The following is a 24,267-nucleotide window of genomic DNA, read 5'->3' on the forward strand; positions in this document are numbered from 1 at the left end:
TAAAAAATAAGTTAGGAGGGTTAAAATAATGCAAAATACTAGAAAAAATATATTTATATACCTAATATTAAGTAATCTTACAGGTATTTCTAAGTTATAATGCATCATTTTTTTTTGGACTTGATATCGAATATTCAGTATCTTTCTGATTGGTTTCATTCTCTTCGTCACTTGACTCATCACTACTAGCCGATTCCTTGCAATCTTTACTGTCTGTAGTTTTAGGCTTTTTCTCTTTGGTCTTTGCTTTTTGTTTTCTCTTTAACCTCTTAGCCCTCTTCTTGGCTGTTTTTTCTTCTGCTTTCTTTTTATTTTCTTCTATTTTACTGTGATATTCATCATCTAGTTTTTCCTGGAATAAAACATGAATTCTTAGTGGCTGACCTTAAGAGGTGTGCTAATGCTTGCTGCAAGGAGATGAAGTCAGGATTACAAATTAACTTTTATATTGAAAGAATATAGCTTGAACTTCAAGACAATCATCCTTTTGGAATGTAATAGAATATGCAGGGTGTAAAGGAAATAATGCTTAACAAAAACTGAAAACAGGCATTCAGTCATTGAAATTTTTCATGTCTTTTCTTGATTTAAACAATATTTTTTGCAATTTTTTAAAGTAGTTTTCAACATGGAATCACCTATGTGATCTATAGATCCCAAATTATTTTGTAAATAAAAAAAATTTACAAGAAAAATAAATACCGACTTCAATACCTAGCCACAAACACTAAAAATTAAAAAATAATTTAATCTATTACCTAATTTATTATGTAACAAGAGTTAATATAGTTCCATGATAATAGTTTTTATTTTTTTTGTAAAAAAAAAATTATTTCACAATTTTTAGTGTCCCCATGGTATTAAAATATGCTATGCCTGGTTAAAAATCTACTGTTTACTAAGCTATTACACTGTTCGCGAGCAATTTACTCTTATCCGTTGAGGAGTTCCATTATCTACATATCTTCAAAGATGTTCATCAGATCTTTACCAAATTTAAATGGGACCAACTTTGAACTATAACCCTTTCAAACAAAAAAAGAATTTTCAAAATCGGTCCAGGCGTCTTCGAGTAATCGGGACATAAAACATTTAAAAAAAAACCAACGAATTGAGAACCTTCTCCTTTTTTAAAAGTCGGTTAAAAACAATAAAATGATATTTAACACAATAAGCAATGTAAATTAAAACTTTCATAAATGTGAGATATCAGCTGTTGCATGTCCCATAGTGGCCATGGAGCTACGAATCAGCTTGGCTTATAATGCCTATAGAAGCTTCAATTTTGATGACAATATAGTTACTTATAGTTATAAATACTATTATGATATTGAAAAATATTACGTGAGATACCTTGTCACTCTTTTCTTGTATGAACTTTTGCCTAGCATATTCTTTTCTTCTTAGATGTCTGTAAACATGGAATTCTCCAGAACCAGCACCAGCACTTGATCCCATTACATTACGGACAAAATCTGGCGGTGGACCCAGTGATTTTTGCTTAGGTCCATCTGGTATCACAACCGGTTTGTCCTATGAAACAATTATTATATTACTAGACTACTGAGACTTCTAATAATGCTCAATCTTTTATTACATTAACCTGACAGTAGCTAAAGTTACTAATATTAACAAAACCTTGTGGGATAACGGATAAATACTAAAACAATTAGTGTTTGTTGTCATTCTTACTGGATTTTTCATCAGCTTTTCAAGTTTTAACCTCTGAAGATCCGTCGCATTTTTAATTACGATTGGTTTCTTTTCTTCGTCCTTTTCTTTTGTGCTCATGATTATTTTTATTCTCTAATGATTTGAAATAGTTAGTAAAGTAAAGTATAGGTATTACAAATAATTGTCATGATGAGGTTTAAATTGTTTTTAACACAAGTAAACAAACACCATGACCGACCGTATATATTGATAAAAGTATATAATGTACTCTGTGCACCGACCTGACCAGAAAAAACATTATTTTTTTACAATTTATTTTACGGCCCTGGATAACAGTCCTTTAAGGCCTTTCAACCTTTCCAACTATAAAGGAGTGAATTCACAGACTACAGTGTATAAAGGGAGAGTATATAAATACTTAGTTCAACAATTATTTAGGTATAACAAATCATTTTCTAGATCTACTAAAAAAAGATGGGTATTTTGCAATAAAATTTAAGAGGTTCCATAGCATCAAATTATAATTATATCAACCATTAATCGATTTCAGACTTCGATGTTTTTACTCGACTTCGATTATGGAACATGACAATTCTAGCATATATTTTACTCTTTGGTTATCAAGTACACAGCCCTAATTTCACCTTGTGGAGGTCAAACCGTACTCGGCATTCGGCAACCGGCGAAAGCAATTTCCAATTTGCAAAGGTTAAAGAAGTCAACTCGAAGAAATCTTCAGTTATTCATAAAAGTAAGTCTTAAAAACTTATAAAGAATATCTTGATGATAATTAGATACCCGATTTTTAGTTTTAAGTTTTGGGTTAAAATTAATTTTATTAGGTAATCTAATCTCTGATGATCTTTTGTTAGTCAATACTCATTAGTATAAATCATCCTAAAACAAAATAAAAACAATCTTCATTGATTTCATATAGAACTAGGTACCTACCTACCCCCTATTTGTAAATGATTCGCCATTTAAATTCGTTGTTTAATGTCATTCACAGGTATTCATTTCAAATAAACACCAAAATGCCGATCAAATCGATCAAGGCTCGTCAAATCTTCGACTCCCGTGGCAACCCTACAGTGGAAGTTGATCTGGTAATTTTCTAGTTCTATTAACCTATTTTTTTCTAAATATCTTCATGCCTGCCTACCGCGGTTGTTTGACAGCTACAATGTCACGATCGCAATCATCTCTGATTGGTTAATGCTCGCTCACTATTGGCCACAATGCATTGTTGCATAAAGAATCGCACAAATTCAGCCAATCAGAACAATTGAGATTGTAATAATGATTGATGCAGGTTTTAGACAATCGCCCTAATGATTTATAATGTTATGTCTCTATTTCAGTAGTTTAGAGAATATGTTGAATAATTTCCCCCCAAATCATTACTTAGTAGATAATGATACTAAAATATGTAATATCAGTAACAATGATTTTTATGCATAATAGTTTTTGATTTATTGTGTAAAATGTCGAAAAAATATACCTGTAGTACAGAACCCTCGGTGCGCGGGTCTGACTCGCACTTTCGGATTTTTTTATAGGTCACCGAGCTTGGCCTCTTCCGTGCAGCAGTACCGTCTGGAGCCTCCACCGGTGTCCATGAAGCTCTGGAGCTCAGAGACAATGTGAAGGGGGAATACCACGGCAAAGGTGTACTCACTGCCATTAAGAATATCAACTCTGTCATTGCCCCGGAACTTTTGAAACAAAACTTAGAAGTCACACAACAAAAAGAGGTGAATCTTTTCTCTACTATTATAAAATTGTTAATTTATTTGTAAACTAGCTGATGCCTGCGACTTTGTTCGCGTGGAATTACGGTCTTTAAAAATTCCGTGGGAACTCTTTGATTTTCCGGGATAAAAAGTAGCATATGTCACTCTCCAGGTCTTTATCGTGATTTTTTGCATGGGTATACCCATGCAAAAAATCACGTCAATCCGTTGCACTGTTGCGACGTGATTGAAGGACAAACTAACAAACAAACACACTTTCGCATTTATAATATGGGCACTTATTGCAAACACTTACCTTTTGTATTTCCAAATAGCTAGGTACTACTCAGATTAAATTACTACTTTTAACTTTGATCAAAATAGGCTCACCAGAATCTTGAGACATCTTGATCAGAATTAAGCGTGCCTGCCTGTCAATATTGATCACTCTCTATCAAAATTCCTCTTCCCCCTGGACCTCGATTGTTAGCAGACGTGTCCCTAGCCTCTGTAATTTCACACCGAAAATAAAATTCGATAGTAATAAATCGGTTCAGATTACTAGGAGTGCAACAGTAGTTGACGGTGGACAGTTTTAAACATCAAGACTCCGTGTGTGTGTGCCAACAATGGACAACTGATACGTAAGACTCTCACACATTCGTACCCGTATTGTTATAAACATGTGCATGCATTAATTCTGCCTCATGTGCAAGAGTGTACATTGGTATAAGGAGACCGAAAGTGTAGTACAGGCGTAGTAGTGTGCGTGCTGTACGTATGTGAGAAGTCCGTACATAGTTCACAAGTCTGTGCGTCTATGCGACCCTAGTACTAATTACGCAAAATTGACAATTTAATTTGGTAGTTTGTTAGTGTTTCTTGTATTATTGAAATTCTGTGAACTTTGTTAATTTTCTTAGATTATATGAATATAATCTTGATGCAAAACTGCTTGCTATATTATGCGATCCTGGTACTCGAAGTGAAATATTGACAAAGATTATAACAGCATAGATAGGACAGAGTGGACAGACCATTGATATATAAAAACATAGATAGGACTTGAATAAAATATAATATGACAATGAACAAGTCGTTATCAGATCCCAATATAGATGATATTTGTCAAAGGGATACTACACCGCCAAATTTTATGTCAATTCGACACAAAAGAAAACGGGATGAGGACATAACTTCAGAATTATGCATTTTTCGGGAAGAAATGAAAAATATGATTAAATCTCTGTTTTCGGTGCAAGAACAAGAATTAAAGAAAATATCACCCACTCTTAAGGATATTCAAGTAACGAATCGTAATATTGAGAATACTATTGCATTTTTGACCAGTCAGAATGAGGAGTTTAAAGCAAAAATCGACAAATTGGAATCACAGGCTAAAGAAGATAGGAAATATATTAATACTCTAGAAGAAAAAATAGAGGACATACAAAGAACAAGTAGAAAAGCCAATTTTGAAATAAAAAATGTACCCAAAAAAGTCAACGAAACAAAAGAGGACCTTATAGAAATGGTCAGCTGCTTGTCCAAATGTGTTGACAGCAGCATAACAGCTAATGACATTAATGATATTTACAGAGTACGCGGGAAGAAAGATGGTATTAAGAACACACCAATAGTAGTTGAAACCTCCTCTACTATACTAAAGGCCGAACTTTTAAAAAGGTGTAAAAGCTACAACGTTAAATACAATTCAAAACTATGTGCCAAAAACCTGGGACACCGTACTGCAGAAGACACTCCTATTTTTGTGTCGGATCATCTTACCCCTAAAGGGGCCCATCTCTTTTTTCTGGCACGCGAGCTCATAAAGACGAAGGCATACAGATTTTGCTGGACAGCCTACGGCAAAGTACTAATAAGAAAGGATGAAAATTCCCCAATTATCACAATAAAAAATGAAGCTCAAATTCCGTATCTTTTGCAAGGACCGTGACTATATAGGGGTATCTTCAAGATTAAGCTAAATTTTAAAAGTCAATTTGTAAACAGTATGATTTATCTAACAATACTAACCTTAGCTTTAATTGTTCTATGTTCTACTAATACCTATTCTCAGTTTACACAAATATTATACTTATACATCTCACATACACCTACACATCATGATACACAACCACAGACCACCTTGAATTCTCTGAATTCTCTGTTTACACAACCTAACCCACATAGTACAATAAAAACATACCTGCAATACGCGAAATATAATAACACTGATATAATAATTTCTTCCAAAAAAATGTTATCAACGATTGCTGCATTCAGTCTTCCTTTATTATATTATGGATAGTACCTTAGAAACTCAAACGGATCTAGACAATTCAGAAATATCACAAGCAGTGCAATGTGATATTATAGACCTACCTAATCACATTTGCGTAAATAACAAGGATTTTACGGTCATTACTCAAAACATTAGAAGCATCTACTCGAACTTTGATGATTTCCAGGTGACCTTGTCCCAGTTGAATTTTCAACCTGATGTTTTAATATTAACTGAATGCTGGCTCAGCCAGGAAAAACCTATACCACAACTTGCTTATTACACCTCTTATAAAACTACAATACATTTAAACCAGAATGATGGAGTTATAGCCTATATTAAAAACACAATTAATGCTCTTGTTAAAGAAATTAGATTAGTACATGCATCATGCTTACAACTAACTTTAAAAAATAACAATATTATTTTAGGCATCTATCGCTCACCATCTAACAACAATGCTGATTGTTTTATTGAATCTCTTAACTCATATTTAGATAAAATAAAAACCTATAATAACATAACTATAACTGGTGACATAAATATAAATATTATTTCAAAACCTCTAGAACATACCTATGAACGTAATAATAGAATCAATTACCTTAATATGATTTCTCATCACGGATTACTTCCTGGACACTTATTACCAACTAGAGAAGATAATTGCCTGGACCATTTTCTTCTAAAGTTAGAAAAAACTAAACGTGCCGCATTTATAGCTGTACTCGACACTACTATTACTGATCATTCTACGCTACTTCTACATTTAACAAACATCAATAATGAAACAAGATGCCCAAAAATCAAGACCATAACAAATTTAGATGAAGCACTAAAGAGTCTTGCGAGTAATAATATCTCTCTACTACTTAATTGTGATGACCCAGAAATATTAATCGACCATTTAACAAATAAAATCAAAGATTCTCTTGATGAAAATACTAAAACTATACTTATTCCTAAATGTAAGTGAGTAATTAAACCCTGGATTACTCCAGGAATCTTGCGCTGCATAAGGCACAGACATAAATTACAGAAAAATCTTCGTTCTGACCCTACTAATGAAACCTTGAAAAGCACGTACAAAAGATATCGCAATTTTTGCAATAATTTGATTAAAAAACTGAAACGCAACTTTGAGAAAGAACAATTAGCTAAATCGACAAAAAATTATAAAGCTCTTTGGAAGAATATTAAAAGTTTTACTCATCTGAATAACACAAACAATAATAATACAGATACAGAAGTGTTAAGTCCTCTCCAATTGAGTCTGTTAATCAGGTTAATTCATATTTTGCCAGTATTGGAAAAAGATTGGCTGAAAACATTATTCAAAATAATCCTCAACAGTTATCACCTAGGTTTGCTAGCTCGTCTTACTCCCACTTTTCATCTTTTGGCCTCCTTGACACAGATCCTGAAGAGGTTAATGCTGTACTTATGAATTTAAAAACCGGTAGTGCACCAGGTTGGGACAATATTTCAACGGAGTTCTTGAAATTGGCTAACAGCATCATTGCTCCTGTAATTGCGCATTTCGTTAATCTGTGCTTCAATAAAGGTATTTTCCCTGCGATCTTAAAAAAATCTATTATAACGCCTGTGCATAAGAGTGGTAACAGCGATGACGTCAACAATTATAGACCGATCTCGGTTTTACCAGCTATCTCAAAAATTTTGGAAAAGTTAATTAACGTTAGACTAATTAACTATTTAGATCAACGTAATATTATATCTAACTCCCAATTTGGATTCAGACGAGGCAAATCTACAGAAGATGCTGTCACAGCTCTTAGCACTCTGATTGTAGACCAGTTAGATGGTAAAAATAAATGTCTCACGGTCTTTCTTGACCTCAAAAAAGCGTTTGACACCGTCTCTGTGCCCATTCTTATGCACAAACTAGAATCCATTGGTATAAGAGATAAGACCTTGTCTTTATTTTGGAGCTACCTAAGTGGGCGTACCCAGATGGTTAAGATAGATAAGTACATAAGTCAAGAGATAGACATTAGCTACGGTGTGCCACAGGGTAGTGTTCTGGGCCCAACCTTATTTATGATATATATCAATGAACTATGCAATATGAAGATACCGAATGGGAATGTTATCTCGTACGCAGATGACACTGCCATTGTATTCACCGGTAATTCTTGGGAAGATGTTTGTAATCATACCGAACAAGGGCTCATGAAAATTGCTAAGTGGCTTAACTTGAATCTCTTAACCCTAAATACAGAAAAAAACAAATTATATGTGTTTTACCATATGTGAACGTTCCCAACCAGTCTCTAATTTTAAAATAAAGATCCATACATGTGCACAATTGGACAATAATGTAGACTGTAACTGTCCGGTTTTAAAAAAAGTTTCCACTATCAAATACCTTGGTGTGATGCTAGATTATCGTATGACGTGGTACTCACATATAGATTTAGTCTCAAATAGAATAAGGAAATTAATATGGATTTTTAAAAACCTTTGACATATAGCTTCCAAAAATATTTTGACCACTGTATATCTAACTCTTGTACAATCCATTATATCTTACTGCATAACTGTCTGGGGCGGAGCAGCCAAAACAAAGCTTCTTGAGCTAGAGAGAGCCCAACGCTCTCTTTTAAAAGTTATGCTCTTTAAACCTTATATGTTTTCTACTACTCAGCTCTACTCTGACTCGGGCTTACTTACGGTCAGAAAGCTATACGTTTTAAGCATAGTCTTAAAGAAGCACAAATCTTTACCTTTTTCACCTTCCAATAAAAGAAATAGATTTATTGTAGCAAAAACATCTCGAACCAGAACTGCTTTTGCTCGGAATCAATATTCCATACAATCAAGTTATCTATATAACGTGATTAACAGGAAGCTTAAAACATATCCACTAAAATTCAATGCTTGCAAAGAAATTTTGAAACAGTATCTGTTATCACTAAACTATGATGAAGTGAAATTGCTTTTGATACGTACCATATAACAACTATTGTAGTACTTACTAGGTTTATTTGACTATTTTGTTTAATACTCACATAATATAAGCATAGACCACGCGCGCACACACACACACACACACACACACACACACACACACACACACACACACACACACACACACATACACTTCACCACCACTATCTATCCATACACTTACTAACTCACACACGTTTGCTTGATATCGCTGATGAAAATATTGTTAAGGAAGAGCGGTGTCTTCTGACACAGGAGTAGTTCGCCTACTCCTAAAAGAAGGCTCCAACCTCCTACAGCTACTGTAAACTTAAGTTATTTGAAATAAATTATTTGAAATATTTGAAAATTTTCTTGAATTTGAATTTTTGTTAATGAATTTATTCAGTCTTCACACCAAACTGCTTTTACATTTATAGTGTACTAGCTGATGCCCGCGACTTTGTTCGCGTGGAATGAGGTTTTTAAAAATCCTGTGGCAACTCTTCAATTTTTCGGGATAAGAAGTAGCCTATGTCCTTCACCGGGATGCAAGCTATCTCTCTGTACCTCGTCGTAATTTCGTCTGTAATTTCGTCTAAATCGGTTGAACCGTTGAGCCGTGAAAAGCTAGCAGACAGACAGACAGACACACTTTTGCATTTATAATATTAGTATGGATTATATCAGGGGCCTCCAAACGTTTTAGCCTAGGGGCCATACTGATACCTCCCTTAGCCCTTAGCCCAAAGGGCCAAGATCTATCTAAAAACATTTGACCCTTATTGTTTTGTATGACTTTCCTAAAGTCATAAAGAGCCATAGAGAAGAAAAGAAGAAGAACAGTGTAGTCATAATAAACTGTGGCCGACTGAATAACAGGCATTTTCATCTCGCTATCATGGGCAGGTTCATGGCTCACAGGTTGTAGTTGATAGAAACAGTTGATCTATGTGATGATTTTTAAGTCAACTTACTTAAAATAAAATGTAATTATTCCAGATTGATCAATTCATGATTAACCTGGATGGCACAGAGAACAAGTCAAAGTTTGGTGCCAATGCCATTCTGGGTGTTTCCCTGGCAGTTGCCAAAGCTGGTGCAGCTAAGAAGGGTGTTCCCTTGTACAAACATTTGGCAGATTTGTCTGGCAACAGCAACATAGTGCTGCCAGTGCCTGCATTTAACGTTATCAATGGCGGCTCCCACGCGGGTAACAAACTGGCCATGCAAGAGTTCATGATCTTGCCCACAGGTAAGAATTTTTTTAAAGTTTTATTATTATTTATATATTTATATTAGGAGAATTCCCAGGCATGCAGGTTTCCTACAATGTTAAAGTGACTGATATTTAATGACTGAACACACATATAATCCGCTGAAATCCAAATAGCAGGCTGAAGCCTTGCCACTAAAGCTTTAAAGCTAATTCCATAAAAATATTAAAATAAATCCTATTTTGTTTTTCAATTCGATTCAATTTTATTTTATGGCGCGCGGCTGCACCAAACGGGCGCAATTTACTTCGCCAATGTCATGTGGAATTGAAGAGACATGATACGAATGGTTGGTGATAGCTGGGAAGTTTGACTATCTTTTAATTTGGATAATTTATAAGTAGCAGGTTTTTTCAAAGAATAATATGTTATTTTATAGGGTTAGTTTCTGGCCTGGAACAACACAATTATTATACTATTTTGTTTTTATTTAGGTGCATCATCATTCAGTGAGGCGATGCGCATGGGTTCGGAAGTGTACCACCACCTCAAAAAGATCATCAAGGAGAAGTTTGGTCTGGACTCCACCGCGGTCGGGGACGAGGGTGGCTTTGCCCCTAACATCCAGAACAACAAGGATGCACTGTTCCTCATTCAGGACGCTATTCAGCAAGCTGGCTATACTGGCAAGGTAAAAACAATACAAATACCTATTAATATTACAAATGCGAGAGTGTTTGTTTGGTGTGGCGAGGTTGAAACAATCACTAAGTAGTAATATTACAATTGTGAAAGTGTGTTTGTTTGTTGTGACAAGGTTGAAGCAGTACAAATCTGACTAATATTAGAAATGCGAAAGTACTTTTGTTTGTTGGTTTATCCTTTAATCACGATGCAACAGAGTGATGATGATGATGATGATGATGATCAACATGATTTTCTGCATGATATATGTAGTTAAAGACCTAGAAGTGACATAGGCTACTTTTTATACTGGAAAATCAATGAGTTCCCACAGGATTTCTAAAAACATCCAAATTCCATGCCAGTATCATTATTGTAATCTTTCGTTGAACAGTATGGTATAATAACATTGTAAATTGAAAACTTAAAAAGAGCAACCGCCGAGTTTCTTACTGGTTCTTCTCGGTAGGAAGGGCATTCCGAACCAGTGGTAAGTTAAACTACCTGACGATTCAAAAGCACTTGTAAAAGTTTACTTGAATGAAAATATATTCCATTCTTTCTAAATAATATGTTGCAGATTGAAATTGGTATGGATGTGGCAGCTTCCGAGTTCTTCAAGAACGGCACCTATGATCTGGACTTCAAGAACCCCAAATCCAACCCAGCTGACTACTTGTCATCTGAGAAGTTGGCTGAGGTCTACTTGGACTTCATCAAGGACTTCCCCATGGTTTCCATTGAGGATCCCTTCGACCAGGACGACTGGGCGGCCTGGGCGAACCTCACCTCCCGTACTCCCATTCAGATTGTGGGCGATGATCTTACTGTAAGAAAAATAATAATTCACTGCTAAAGATGTTGCCATGATGTTTAGTACCTAAGTTAGTAAATGTTTCACATTGAATTCAAAGCCATCGCACGATATGAGTTACCTGTTATAACTGACCGCTATTATATAAAATATAATATGTGTTACATATTTACGTATATTATGTAATATTACATAATGGAGGTCAGAAAATGTGTTGTTGTTAATCTTGTCAACTAAAGTGCTTAATAAACCTTACATTTGATAGGTAACAAACCCAAAACGTATCACCACAGCAGTTGAGAAGAAAGCTTGCAACTGTCTGTTGCTGAAGGTGAACCAGATCGGCAGCGTCACAGAGTCCATCGATGCACACTTGCTGGCCAAGAAGAATGGATGGGGCACTATGGTTTCTCATAGGTAACAAATATATTTTTCATGTCACGTCATGTAGGTACAAAAAACTGGCCAAGTGCGAGTCAGGCTGCGCAACGAGGGTTCCGTACTATAGTCGTATATTTTCGACATTTTGCAGGATAATTCAAAAACAATGATGTACAAAAATAACTAAAAATCTGTTTTTGAATGCACAGGTGAAGCCCTTTCATTTGATACCCCACTTGATATAAATTGAAAATACTAATTTTTAGTTCATGACCACAATTTTTTTGTGTTGATGTAACCACAAAGTCACGGTTTTCAGATTTTTCCCCTAATGTCTGCTATAAGACCTACCTACCTCCCAAATGTCATGATTCTAGGTCAACGGGAAGTACCTTGTAGATTTCTTGACAGACAGACAGACAACAAAGTGATCCTATAAGGGTTTTGTTTTTCCTTTTGAGATACGGAACCCTAAAAATGATATTAAAATTGAGAACTTCATCAATTCTTTTCTAACTCTCCAGGTCTGGTGAAACTGAAGACACGTTCATCGCTGATTTGGTAGTTGGCCTGTCCACTGGTCAGATCAAGACGGGAGCTCCGTGCCGTTCCGAACGCCTCGCCAAGTACAACCAGATCCTGCGTATTGAGGAGGAGCTCGGCGCTGCTGCCAAATACGCGGGAAAGAACTTCCGCAATCCTGTTTAAATGCATTATGCATCTAATATTATACTCCAACTAAAATCAAGTAAAAAGGAAACTAAATTCTTAGCACATAAAGAAAGTCATTTACATTTTACATCTCCTTATTTTGAAATACTGTGTAAACATTATAGAAAAATATATTGTCGTACGAGTATGTAGTAACTGTGTTTTAAAGTATTCTTAATATTTTTTATTTATTTTAAATTTATTATTTTTGATTCTGGATTGAGTATGTGTCAAGTCAAAAGTGCGATTCTTGTTAATTTTAAGGGAAAGTGAAATTATAAACTATTATTTAAATATACTGTTAATATAAGTACGTAGTTTGTGTTTTTATTTTGTTTAAGGGAAATTATTTCATACAGAACAGCATGCTGATTCGCTAAGTTGCAGTGTTTAAAATGATGAATGCATTGGGGCCATCAAACGGCGACTGAGCTCGTGCAGTCGTGCATCAACCATTATAATCGCAATTGTGATTGGCAGCAGCAATAATGCATTGTATAAAGGGCTTCCGAGACGAACAAGCAGGTATAGTTCGCGACATGGCAATCTGGGTATGAGATGGGGACGCCCCGCACAGCTGACAGCCCCCGCCCTAACCCGGTGTGGGATAGCGTGGGTGTGCGGGGCGTCCCCCCGCCTCATACCCCGATTACCATGTCGACCTGTTGCGAACTAACTATAGATTTTTGCTTGAGCCAAGCATTTTGACCGTTTAGTGTTTGCTTCTCATTTCGAATGTGATCGTGGTAGTTACATAGATGTAGTCCAGACTCCAGAGGTGGTCAAACAAAGTGATTTTTATCAAATACAGGTGATTTTATTTACCAGTGTTCTGAGGCATTTACGCCTTGACTCAAGCAAAAATCTACGTGTTTGACGTCAAGCCGCTTGACCGTCTCGGAAGCTCTTTAGCGTGCTTGACGGTGATTGATGCGATTTTATATTTTTGCTTGACGAGACGTTGTTTCGCTTGATCAAACTGCTTGATACGACCGTCAAGCAGCATTATCAAGCAAAACAAAACTATTTGACCGCCTTGACCGTCTCGGATTCAATGTCGGAAGCCCCCAAGTTTGGTCTGAGCTTGAGGAGTGGGTCTGAGCCCAGAGGGATTCCGACACGGTCAAGCTCGCAGATTTCTTTTGTTTGATCAAGCAAACGGAACTTTTCTCATAATGTCTCGAACAATGTCGCAGCAGTACGTCGGATTCTGCTGTCCTAATCACACTTTCAGAGTTAAAAAAGCACTTGACTTATAAGTGCCTACCTCGCACTGCACCCCTCCGTCCCGCCTGCGGGCGTCCCTGCGGTCTTCTCTGTGCACTGTCCGAATGTCGCGTACACAGATCACTATATACTACTAGTCGCGTATAGCGCGTCTTTTATTTCTGGTCGGTGTAGCGCATACCTATACATCGATGGTCGCGTCAAGCAAAAATATGAAATCTCATCAACCCCGCATCAATACGTAAATGCTTCACTCAAGCATCAAGCAAACTTTGTAAACGTTCTAAATGTTTGATTCAGACTCATGGCTTGACCCGCTTGACCTAATAGTGTGTGTGTTACAAAGCACTTACAAAGAACTTCCATGTACAGAAATTGTAGTTACCTCATTACAGTATAATATTGTAGTCTTTGCTCATTAGTAGTACTTCCAACTTCTTTGAGTTACCTTGATTCTTATTCTGAGGTAATTACTCTGGGAAGCTCAGACCACCGTGCAACTGAGCAGAAACAAGACCAACAACCAAGTGTCAGATGTCAATGTTATTGGTCTGTGTCAGTGTCATAGAATAGTCACGAATAGTCAAGTGTCAACTTATCGAAAAATCAAAATTTTCTGGGGCTCTTAACTCTTATCTTTATCAAATTGCTGAAAAAGTGATAAGAATAAAATTGTTTAGTATTTTATCTCGACATCATCATCATATCATGCGAATAACTGCAGTTCTTGCTCGTGTTCCGGTCATCAAATTCCGGAAGGGACAAGCGCCGTCTCATGGGTCTGCAGCCCCTGGAAGCTCCGCGGGTGCTCCTGCCGCGACATCTGGGGCCTCAGCAGCACCAGTAAATACACATTTTATGATACTAACCATCACAGATTCTCTCTATCATTAAATTTAATCAAATCTTTCTCATTATGCAAACGCCAACTAAGGTTGCCAAAATTTTATTAATTCGAATTATGTTCAAATTACATTGTTGTAAGATCATCAAAATAAGTAATTGTAATTAAGTAGTAACTATTCTATATAATAAGTAACTAAACATTTTATTGTGGGCCGTTCCTTCTAATTCATATGATGCGTATACATGAGTATACTAGTTTGACCAGCTAACCTTCACTACACTTTTACCTGTAAAATATGCTTTTGACCTATACAACCGGCTATGGATTTTTTCTATCCACCCATGCATACAAAACTTGCAGTGTGTAACATGATTCCAGTCTGTAAACTTTAATAAATATTTTGTTATTTCAATTGTTTTGCAGGGTCGTGTGCAAGTGCAATCCACAGCTGCCATGAGTAGTGCTCCTATTTCCGACATAGATCTTCCTCCTCGCTACAGAAGACAACCTCTGTCACAGGAAGAGATTGACCACATCAATGGTGGTGGAGTCGTTTAGTGTTACCAGTTAATTCTTGTAGATATAGAGTTCTTAGCAAATATCGTTATTATACATAGACATCATTTATTTATATAAGTCCCACATTTCATCGATATTATGTATAATTTAATTTAAAGCATTTAATAAAAGTTGATTTAAAATTGAAATCAATATAAAATTGTTATCATGCTTGTTGTTACAAAATAAAACATCTTTTGTTGTTGAATAAAGTTATTTGATTTTAATTTTAATTATCAAAGAGTGGTCACAAGCGATTTTCAGTTTCTTTGTTAATATTTCAGGAAACAAAACAACCTGCTATACAAAAACAACCAGTTCTTGATGTGAAAATCCCAAGCAGTATATATGTTCAGTATGGTAAGAAGAGAGATATAATATCCTTTAAAATTGTACTACAAAAACTTGAAAAACCTAATTGAAACTGCATTATATGAAAAAAATATTTTATTGATATCATTTTGAAATATAATTTTTCTTAAATTACTTAATTGAGTTTTTTCTCACATAAATTTAAACATTACACATAAGTTTAATTAGTTTTTTGGCGTATAATCAACATAGAGAATATATAAAATGTAAGCTAAACTTATGACTACACTAGCGGCACGCTATGATGGCCGGTTTGACACATTACAATAGTGATGTGGAATGTCAATTTATTCTCGAACAAAAAACAATTAAGTTTTGTTTTTGTACCTGATTAAATAGGTTTAATAAAACAAAAATGTATATGTTTATTTAATTTATTTGAACGAACTGAATATTTGAACGAAAATGAATATACATACTTTATATGCACACAAGAAACATATGAATACAAAAGATACCGAAAAAGGTGCCACAAAAGGCCATAATTAATCAGATTCGTCCATACTACTATTTTCACTGTCGTCACTGCTATCATCACATACATTAATAATTATATGTTCGTTTTCTATAATATTATCTATTTTCACATCTCTTTCATAATCTTCCCTTATTAATTTAACAGTTCTATTCACAACCTTTTCCCAGTCTCCTTTAGTCACATGTTCACAAGCTTCTTCTAATAATTTTAGCATTTTTTTTGTGGTAAATGGGGGTTCTGTATTGTGTCTTGCAGCATATCCCTTAATTTGAGCCCACACCAACTCAATCGCATTATACTCACAATGGTAAGGCGGTAACCGTATAACTCTGTGCCCATGTTCTAATGCTATTTCGTCAATGACGTATCGGATCTTGGTTGGTTTGTTTTCTTTTAAAAGACGTACTAATTCCGCTTTTAACATATTCATGTTTGCATCTACGCCATTTTTACGAAGCCATGCGACGATATCAGCTTTCTTTTGGGATTGGGCAGGTGGCTTGTCAATTTGCATCGAGTGGTATGGGGCGTTGTCCATAATTATAATAGATGGTTCAGGGAGGCTACACAACATTGAGGTAAACCATTCAGTAAACTTTTCTCCATTCATGTCTTCATGATAGTCTCCAGTGGTTTTTGACGCAAAAGCCATGAGAGAACCTTCGACAAACCCGTTGATGGTTCCGGCGTGACAAATTATAAGTCGCGATCCTTTTCCTACAGGAACTTTGGAAGTAGATGCTGCTGTGTCATCGTTCCAAGAACGGCCTACAGTATGGTTAGCATTAAGCCATGTTTCATCCAAGAACACAACATTTTGCCAATTTTTGATTTCTTTCACTTGCCGTAAAAAAGTATACCTTGCCATCGCTATATCAAATCTTTCCATCAATATTTTGCGTTTGTTACATTTTTTGTATCGAAATCCAATGGTCTTCAAAATCTTCGTTAAAGAACTTTCCCCACCGAAGAATAATCCAGCTTCCTTCAGTGAATGCACCAACTTTTTTCTTGTTGGATACTCCTTCTGTAAATAGTAGCCGTAAACATGTCTTCGGATAGCATCGGCATCAAAGCTATCGATGCCTACGACTGGTTTTGCTCGTTTTCTCTTTTTTGGTGTGTGAAGTTTATTTTCTTCTGTGCCAGTCTCGCCATATTTTTTTTTAGTTATCCGTCTAACAGTTCGTTGTCCAATATTAAGCGCATCAGCTACGCGTTCAACCACTGACGTTATAGGTAAAATTGGCCCTCCATTTTGAGCTTCACGATCGAAATAGTTACGAAGGCGTATTAGGAACTCACGTGTCTGACTATTTAGAACAGTTCTCTGCGTACGTTCGGTCATATCGACGAAATCCACAACAAAGGGCTTGAACAGAGTCCAAATTAACGAGCAAGGGTCAACAGTAATGCAGTATCAATATTTGAAATCCAAAGCCAGGTCAAAACTATATCACAATCGCATTGCACTGACAGTTTATACTTTTCGAAGCAACGTCAATTCGAAACTGCTTTGTTTTGCATTGAGCATTGACGCGAGTTTGCCGGAGGTAGTAGTTGTGCTAGCCAGCGATCCTATGTGACGATCGTATTAGATTCCATTTTTAAAAATTTATTGATATTTTTTTGCGATTTCAGAGGTTTGTCCACATAGTGAAAATTGTTCATATTCACAAGTACATTCACCCCTTAAATGGTGCAAACTGATTTTTCTACACTTGTATACATTTAAGAAATCAATTTAATAAATAAATTTTGAGTCCTAAACCTAAAACTACATTCGATAAAATTTATGAATCTCTGCACATCACTATCGTCAATAAAGTAATACAATTATTTCCTTCAAAGTCGTTATCAATTAATACGGAACTTCATGAGCGGACAAACGTCAAACCGGCCATCATAGCGTGCCGCTAGTTTAGGAACAGTCTAATAATATCTAACATTGAGCTTTTCGTTCTGGATGGACCACATATGTGCAGCCGGCCCATCATAAGCACCATCGATGTTGGTGTCGAATTTTATGATCCCAAACTTTCCAAACTGTCTCTTCCACTCAGTTGATTGTGGTAAAGTGAGTAGCGCTTTGCTTATCGCATTTTTTATACTATCTGAAATGAAACATGAGAAATCACATTATAATCAAATCATATGAAACACTTCCACACTTTCAGTATATTATTGATTCGAAACAGTGAAGTGAAATATTTCTGTTATGAAAAATGATGTAGGTACATTACGATAACCGGCTATATCGCCTTGAAGATATTTTACCAGATGACTGGATTGTATGTAATTGTTTAGTGGTCTTATGAAGGGCAAAAATGTCTACAATAGCATCTAAAATGTCTATCACAAAATTGTTCTTCTATGGTGTAAACACTTTTGGAAAATAAGACAAATTGGAGAATAAAATAGGTTGAAATTGCAATCGGGAAGAGAATGCCCCGCACACCCGCTAAGCCCCCGTGCTTATCCGGTGCGGGCGGGGTGACATGTGGGCATGCAGGGCGTCCTCCCGTCACATACCCCGATTGCCATCTATTATATATAATATTTTCCAAAAATGAAGAAACATGTTATCGCGACTTCTCACTCGTCCAGTATGTACCTACCATGGACTACAGAAAGTACCTACTTACCTATAATATAAGTGTCGAAATTTGGTATTCTAAGAAGTAATTACTAAGTTAACTAAGTATAGGTATCGCTTTTTTCACTAAACCAATTTTGATAAAAATTGTGAGTATCCAATAAGTACATAATGTTTTACATTTTAATTATTACGAGTAACGAAGGTTAAATGAATGGTGTTATAGTCGTTTTCGTTTTTAGGCGCCGAAACTATAACTTAAATTAAAGACATTAAACAAGTGCGCTACGCTATCGTATCTTCTACCTGGCAATCTGGAATTCACCACAATAGGATAAGGCGGTAAACGTCCTAGTGTCTCTAGGGTAATGATCTCTTTGCCGCCGTCCTGCATATACTTTTTCGAGTAGAGAAGAGTTGTTGAATCGACTGCTGCCCAATCGGCTTGTTTGGACAACACCATTTGCGCCGACGCCAAATGAGATCCAGATTCTGTAATAATTACGAGAAGGAATATTTTTTTGCTGTTTTTCTTCTTTTATCTATTTTTATTATATATTTATCTACCTAGGTACATACTTAGTTACTTATATTATAAAGAGGAAAGATTTGATTGAAATCGATAAACTCTGAAACTACTGAACCGATTTTAATAATTCTGTCACCATTAGACAGCTACTTTATCCAGAAGTAATATAGATTATTATATTATTAGGTATGTAGGTAGGTACGTATTAGGTAGGTATATCAAATTTCACCCGAGTTAAGCCGGGCGGATCAGCTAGTTTTACATACGTAAATAACAAATAGAGCAGGTTCATAGTAATGTAGCTCAACGAACGAGATTTGATTCTTCTACCATAAAGGATTTTAATTGAGGCTTGAAATGTTCATAAACGTAATAGGTAGGTATTACCTACATATTTATATAGGTGCACTTACGTATTTACTAAGTAACTATGTACCTACTTAGTTAATTTATAAAAGTTTGGTTCGGTATATTTAAATAACTAGCTTATGCTCGCGACTTCGTCCGCGTGGACTAAACAAATTTCAAGCCCCTATTTTACCTCGGGGTTGAATTTTCAAAAATCCTTTCTTAGCGGATGCCTACGTCATAATAGGTATCTGCATGCCAAATTTCAGCTCGATCCGTCTAGTAATTTTAACTGTGCGTTGATAGATCAATCAGTCAGTTACCTTTTCCTTTTATATATTTAGATTTGAGTGGTAGGTACCTACACATTGTTTATACTAGGTATTAAATATGTCCAATGTAAAAAAGAATTTAAAAAAATAGTAAAATATAATAAAGGCTCATGATTTTTATATACATACTTAGAAGAGAGATCCAAAGAAAGAGGCGTTCTCTCCCTTTTCTTTTAACGTTTTTAACACAATTTTGCTGCCGCTTAGTGATTCCTCATCACTGTATGCAAAATTGCACCCTCTAAGGTCCAGTAAGGTGTTAACATTGTGTGCTCTGAAAGGTAACGTCATTTAGGTATTAGCACTCTGCACTGGTCTATTACATTTGTACGAAACGAGAAATTAAACTGTGTACCTATTACCTAGTAATAAAATATAAAGGCCTATAGTATTATGAGGTTGGAATTTGATTGAGTAATAAATAGAAGTTAGAACCATCCGTCGTTATCAGGGACTTGACGTGGTTGATAACAATTAATCTATATAACTACTTACATATTTACTTTTAGGTAAAACTATAAAAATACATGCACCTATTGTAATATTAAACAATAGAGGTCAAATGTTCGTTAATTAGTTGCCTGTAGGTACTTAGAACGTTTAAAATGCTGAACTGATTTTAGTGAAACTTACATGAGATCTTAGATAATATCAATCACCTTGTCGAGCGATGTGAGTCTATGAGTATACAACGTAGAAGATCAAGTAGGTTTGTAGAAGGTGTAACAATACTTAAACTATGATTTTTCCTCAGAATAATTAGCTATTAACAATTTATTTACTGCGTAGGTTGGCGAACGTATGTACTTACCTACCCGTATAGTGAGGAGCTATCTAGAAAAAACTAGGTTGTTACAAGAATAGAAAAAAAATCCTCCTCTTCGTTCACACGTCGAAACGGGAATCCACTAAAATTCAAAGAAGTTTGAACACATGACTTGCAACGGAAATGTGATATAATGAGCTGTACGAATCAGTTTTAGTACACTTCGAAGTTTAGGTACTGCCGGCCGTGGCTCGTGTACTAATTAAAAAAATACACGAGTATGCGCGCGTTCTGTAAGACGTCCAGCTTTGATTGTTGCTGTTCAAACCTTATTGGGAGCTGATGCATATTGAATTGGTACCTAGCTAGCTAATACCTATGCCTAATAAAATTAAGTACAGAACGCGGCAGAAAATAATGTGAGTAGGTACATGTAGAGCGTTGTCTTTGCCACTCATACCTATGTGACGTTTTGTCCGTTTCAACGACAGAGACAATGCTCTACGAAACCGCTATCTCTTTCTAAAGATCGATGTATATTATTTTCTACCACATACTGTACCTATATATGGTTTACGAAGAAACCAATCAGTGTAAAAAGGTAACGTGGGTGGAATTGAAGAACTCACTTTTTATCGCAGTGTATGATAACGTCCGAGAAGTAGCCCGGCTTATTCTCCACATTCATCTGATGGGCAAAAACCGGAGTGACCGGTAACAACTCAACAAATTCATTTTTCTTGTCGCGCAACTTCATGTACGCAGCTGCCGTCGTGAACGCTGTGAATGAATAAAAAATTACTATGTTGATCCATAATATTATGTTAATTTGTTTAATAACATACTTAGGTCATGGCCACCATGAACGTCGGTTTATGTAATTAATTATCTACCTACAATAGTATTGTATTACATAACTAATGAATAGGTAACTATTCATAATTATAGAGTTGGAGCAAAGGGCGCGCTTGACGTTCGACGACAACTCGAGCGCGACGCTTATATGGATCTAATTTCTGGTATCTCAAAGAAAGAAGTTCCTTACTCGAAAGTTTTATAAATAACGACCTCTTGCGTACTATACTATTATACTGTATACCTACTGTTTCACTGAAACGGCTCGTGAGGTAGGGCACGGGTTGCGGGAGGGTGACCGTTGAGCAAGGCAGAATGAACGATTTGTCGAGAACAAGATAATTTTACTTTCTGGAATAAACTAGGTAGGTACCTACCTAGACTGTGAGTGTCCTAGGGATTGAATAGTAATGATTTATATGTGTGTGCTATACATTTTACTATAATTATGCAAAATAAATGATAATAATTAATTATTATCAACTTAATAACATGGTTTTCAAGATATTTACTTCTATACCTATTTCAAAAATATAGGTAAGCTATAGGCTGAAAGAAACATTATTTTAATTACAATCTAAAAGCTGTTATCAACTATTAACAAATTAACTTTATCAACATTGATATAATATACTTACCTATGAATACATAATATTATGTATTTGTCAACATAGCATTTAACTAATTAGCCATATGAATAAGAAGTATGTAAAATAATACATAACTATAGTCATTATAGCCACTATAGGTGCACTGCGGATAAAGTACCAAGGAATGGTAGGAAAGTAGCTCGGTATTTACGTAGGTAGCTGGTACCTATATGAACTGAAGGGACAATGAATTATGAAAGTAATGGAATTTAGAATCTCACATACCCAGGTCAATCTTGTTATTGGTGAACGGGTCTGGACGCCCGGGTATCGGCCCGGGACTTCGGCTCTCGTATTGTAAGACCGCATGGCAGTCTACAGCGTCCTCTAACAGTTCCAGAATCAACTCGTACAGTTCCACTGGATGTGTGGGGCACATATAAGTAGCCACACGTAGTTCTAACTTTCCCACCGACATTTTGCAGCAAAACAGTAATTAAATAAACCAAACTTCACCCCGGTCGTTGATATAATGAACTACTTAATGATTAAAATGAAATTTACTTATAAGTACACGCTAAGTACCTAGTGTTTACAAGTTTAATTCTTATAATAAGCAATAAGAAACGATAACATTGCACGCTTTATTCACATTGTCTCCAGTTTCTATCAAACCGGCCATTCGCCGCTGGTCTGCGAGTTGTGACGTAGGCAAGAGGGTCATGTTCACGCGTCTGTAGCATGATTTGTGATGCATCAATATTATTATCTACCGTCCAACCATATTATGATTGGCAGTAAAATTGTATCCAAAAGGAAGGTACCTACATAGATAATTATTATAAGGATTAGTCATGGGTAAGTATTTTGTAAACGGAGCCTAGCGGTTAAAGACAGTCATCAGGTCTCTGTTCGGGGGGTCGGGGGTTCGATCCCGGGTACGCAGTTATGTGCGTTAAATACATAGGTTTTAATCACTTGCTTTAACGGTGAAAGAAAACATCGTTAGCAAATCTGAGTTCTCTATAATGTTTTCAAATGAGAGTGAAGTCTGCCAATCCGCATTTGGCAAACGCGATGTGGTGGACTATGGCCTTTCTCTGAGACTTCTATCTGAAAGGGAACCTGTGTTCAGTAGTGGGACGGCCATAAGTTGAGATGGTGACGATGATGAACCTTATGAATGAACCCAATTAACTCCGAAAGATGAGAGGAGTCCCGTACTTAGTAGTGAGTCTGCAATGGGTTTGATGTATTTTCTGTTTTCACATTACCTAGAGCTGGGAGTGCGCTTTAAATAATATTTTTATTTTACTCAAGGCTGCACCACGCAATGCACCAGCGCGCGCGGACACCAATTCTTAAACTTTCAAAGACAAAGGTTTCTGGGTTCAAGCCCGACTGGGTCAATTTGCGAATTTTGAAACCGAGATACTTACGGTATAATTTAGGCGCCGGCTGCCGCTCCGCTGCTACAATAAATCCTAAAGTCGCACCATCAATCTAGTTACCGCTACAATACGTGGCAGAAAATATGTACGCCTTTAGAATGACATTTCGGCTTTGTAGAGCGTTGTCTCTGTCACTCATACCTATATGACGTTTTGTTGGTCTCAACGACAGAGACATAGCTCTACAAAACTGCTATCTCCTTATGAAGGTCGATGAACATTATTTTCTGCCGCGTACTGAACGGAGTACCGACCAATAGGTATGATGCCGATTGCAGAGTAACTATTGTAGTAGTGTTTTAGGTACGTTAGCAGTCCCAGTATTTTATTTGATACACAGGAATTTGTTCTGAGATTTGATATAAAGGGGTCTGTAGCTACCAATACTATTGGTATGATTAAATAATATCACGACCACACAACATGGTAAGTGATCACCGAGCAAAACTGTAATGTCCTCGAGACGTCCACCCCAGCCAGAACTAAGCTGATTCTTAAGTAGCTCTCCATAGTACCTAGAAGATTACATAGGTAGATTGTATCATCTCAGCGATGACCTAAGGAATGACCTACTTAGAACATAATATCAGAGACTGAGAGACATGCTAATAATATTTGCTCTGAGAACGTAGTTCCTATGTCGATGATAGTAGGTCACTAGTAGTGCTAGTAGGTAAAAATTGAGGTTTAAATCAAATCTAATGGATGTTAAAGTGGCTTTGCACTCGAAATTGTAGAGTTTCTATTTCAGTATACTATTTCAGTCTTTTTTTTTTTTTCTTCGTGGGAGGAAAAAATCCCTACGGACTTCTGCCTGCTGGCAGGGTGTGTCCGAGTCGCACGGACTAAAATAACCTCCCCAGGAACTGCG

The 24,267-nt window shown here is 36.1% G+C and overlaps 5 protein-coding genes across 5 annotated transcripts; 3 read left to right on the top strand and 2 right to left on the bottom strand.

Moving 5' to 3' along the window:
- Positions 1–36: 36 nt before the first annotated feature.
- On the bottom strand, positions 37–1,934 carry LOC117988773 (PRKR-interacting protein 1 homolog). Its single transcript, XM_034975968.2, has 3 exons — positions 1,693–1,934; positions 1,354–1,533; positions 37–352 (listed from the first exon to the last, which is right to left on the bottom strand). Exons 1-3 carry the CDS (start codon positions 1,789–1,791, stop codon positions 95–97), a joined length of 537 nt encoding a protein of 178 aa, XP_034831859.1. The 5' UTR covers positions 1,792–1,934; the 3' UTR covers positions 37–94.
- A 347-nt stretch (positions 1,935–2,281) lies between these two features.
- Eno (alpha-enolase) lies at positions 2,282–12,764 on the top strand. Its single transcript, XM_034976112.2, has 8 exons — positions 2,282–2,425; positions 2,684–2,780; positions 3,234–3,428; positions 9,643–9,895; positions 10,352–10,548; positions 11,122–11,370; positions 11,621–11,772; positions 12,261–12,764. The coding sequence occupies exons 2-8, from the start codon at positions 2,709–2,711 to the stop codon at positions 12,442–12,444; spliced, it is 1,302 nt and encodes a 433-aa protein (XP_034832003.1). The 5' UTR covers positions 2,282–2,425; positions 2,684–2,708; the 3' UTR covers positions 12,445–12,764.
- LOC138403376 (uncharacterized protein PF3D7_1120000-like) lies at positions 3,698–7,062 on the top strand. Its single transcript, XM_069503691.1, has one exon. It carries the CDS (start codon positions 4,489–4,491, stop codon positions 5,362–5,364), a length of 876 nt encoding a protein of 291 aa, XP_069359792.1. The 5' UTR covers positions 3,698–4,488; the 3' UTR covers positions 5,365–7,062.
- Positions 12,765–14,220: 1,456 nt separating the features above from the next.
- LOC117988856 (uncharacterized) lies at positions 14,221–15,139 on the top strand. Its single transcript, XM_069503692.1, has 2 exons — positions 14,221–14,502; positions 14,945–15,139. Exons 1-2 carry the CDS (start codon positions 14,383–14,385, stop codon positions 15,077–15,079), a joined length of 255 nt encoding a protein of 84 aa, XP_069359793.1. The 5' UTR covers positions 14,221–14,382; the 3' UTR covers positions 15,080–15,139.
- A 289-nt stretch (positions 15,140–15,428) lies between these two features.
- LOC117988852 (phosphonates-binding periplasmic protein-like) lies at positions 15,429–22,661 on the bottom strand. The gene is made up of 6 exons (XM_034976120.2): positions 22,231–22,661; positions 21,130–21,280; positions 19,868–20,008; positions 18,832–19,019; positions 17,852–18,043; positions 15,429–15,675 (listed from the first exon to the last, which is right to left on the bottom strand). Exons 1-5 carry the CDS (start codon positions 22,421–22,423, stop codon positions 17,862–17,864), a joined length of 855 nt encoding a protein of 284 aa, XP_034832011.1. The 5' UTR covers positions 22,424–22,661; the 3' UTR covers positions 15,429–15,675; positions 17,852–17,861.
- Between the last annotated feature and the right edge of the window lie 1,606 nt (positions 22,662–24,267).

The sequence above is a fragment of the Maniola hyperantus genome, chromosome 15, assembly GCF_902806685.2.
Source record: "Maniola hyperantus chromosome 15, iAphHyp1.2, whole genome shotgun sequence".
In the NCBI taxonomy this organism is placed as follows: Eukaryota; Metazoa; Arthropoda; class Insecta; order Lepidoptera; family Nymphalidae; genus Maniola; species Maniola hyperantus.

Coding starts and splice junctions, on each gene's coding strand:
- LOC117988773 (XM_034975968.2), bottom strand. CDS start 1,791: ATGAGCACAAAAGAAAAGGACGAAGAAAAGAAACCAATCGTAATTAAA. Junction 1,534..1,692: donor AAAAGCTGATGAAAAATCCA/GTAAGAATGACA, acceptor ATTGTTTCATAG/GACAAACCGGTTGTGATACC. Junction 353..1,353: donor TACAAGAAAAGAGTGACAAG/GTATCTCACGTA, acceptor GTTTTATTCCAG/GAAAAACTAGATGATGAATA.
- Eno (XM_034976112.2), top strand. CDS start 2,709: ATGCCGATCAAATCGATCAAGGCTCGTCAAATCTTCGACTCCCGTGGC. Junction 3,429..9,642: donor AAGTCACACAACAAAAAGAG/GTGAATCTTTTC, acceptor TAATTATTCCAG/ATTGATCAATTCATGATTAA. Junction 11,371..11,620: donor TTGTGGGCGATGATCTTACT/GTAAGAAAAATA, acceptor TACATTTGATAG/GTAACAAACCCAAAACGTAT.
- LOC138403376 (XM_069503691.1), top strand. CDS start 4,489: ATGACAATGAACAAGTCGTTATCAGATCCCAATATAGATGATATTTGT.
- LOC117988856 (XM_069503692.1), top strand. CDS start 14,383: ATGCGAATAACTGCAGTTCTTGCTCGTGTTCCGGTCATCAAATTCCGG. Junction 14,503..14,944: donor CTCCTGCCGCGACATCTGGG/GCCTCAGCAGCA, acceptor ATTGTTTTGCAG/GGTCGTGTGCAAGTGCAATC.
- LOC117988852 (XM_034976120.2), bottom strand. CDS start 22,423: ATGTCGGTGGGAAAGTTAGAACTACGTGTGGCTACTTATATGTGCCCC. Junction 21,281..22,230: donor CAATAACAAGATTGACCTGG/GTATGTGAGATT, acceptor ATTCATTCACAG/CGTTCACGACGGCAGCTGCG. Junction 18,044..18,831: donor GGTGAATTCCAGATTGCCAG/GTAGAAGATACG, acceptor GTTTCATTTCAG/ATAGTATAAAAAATGCGATA.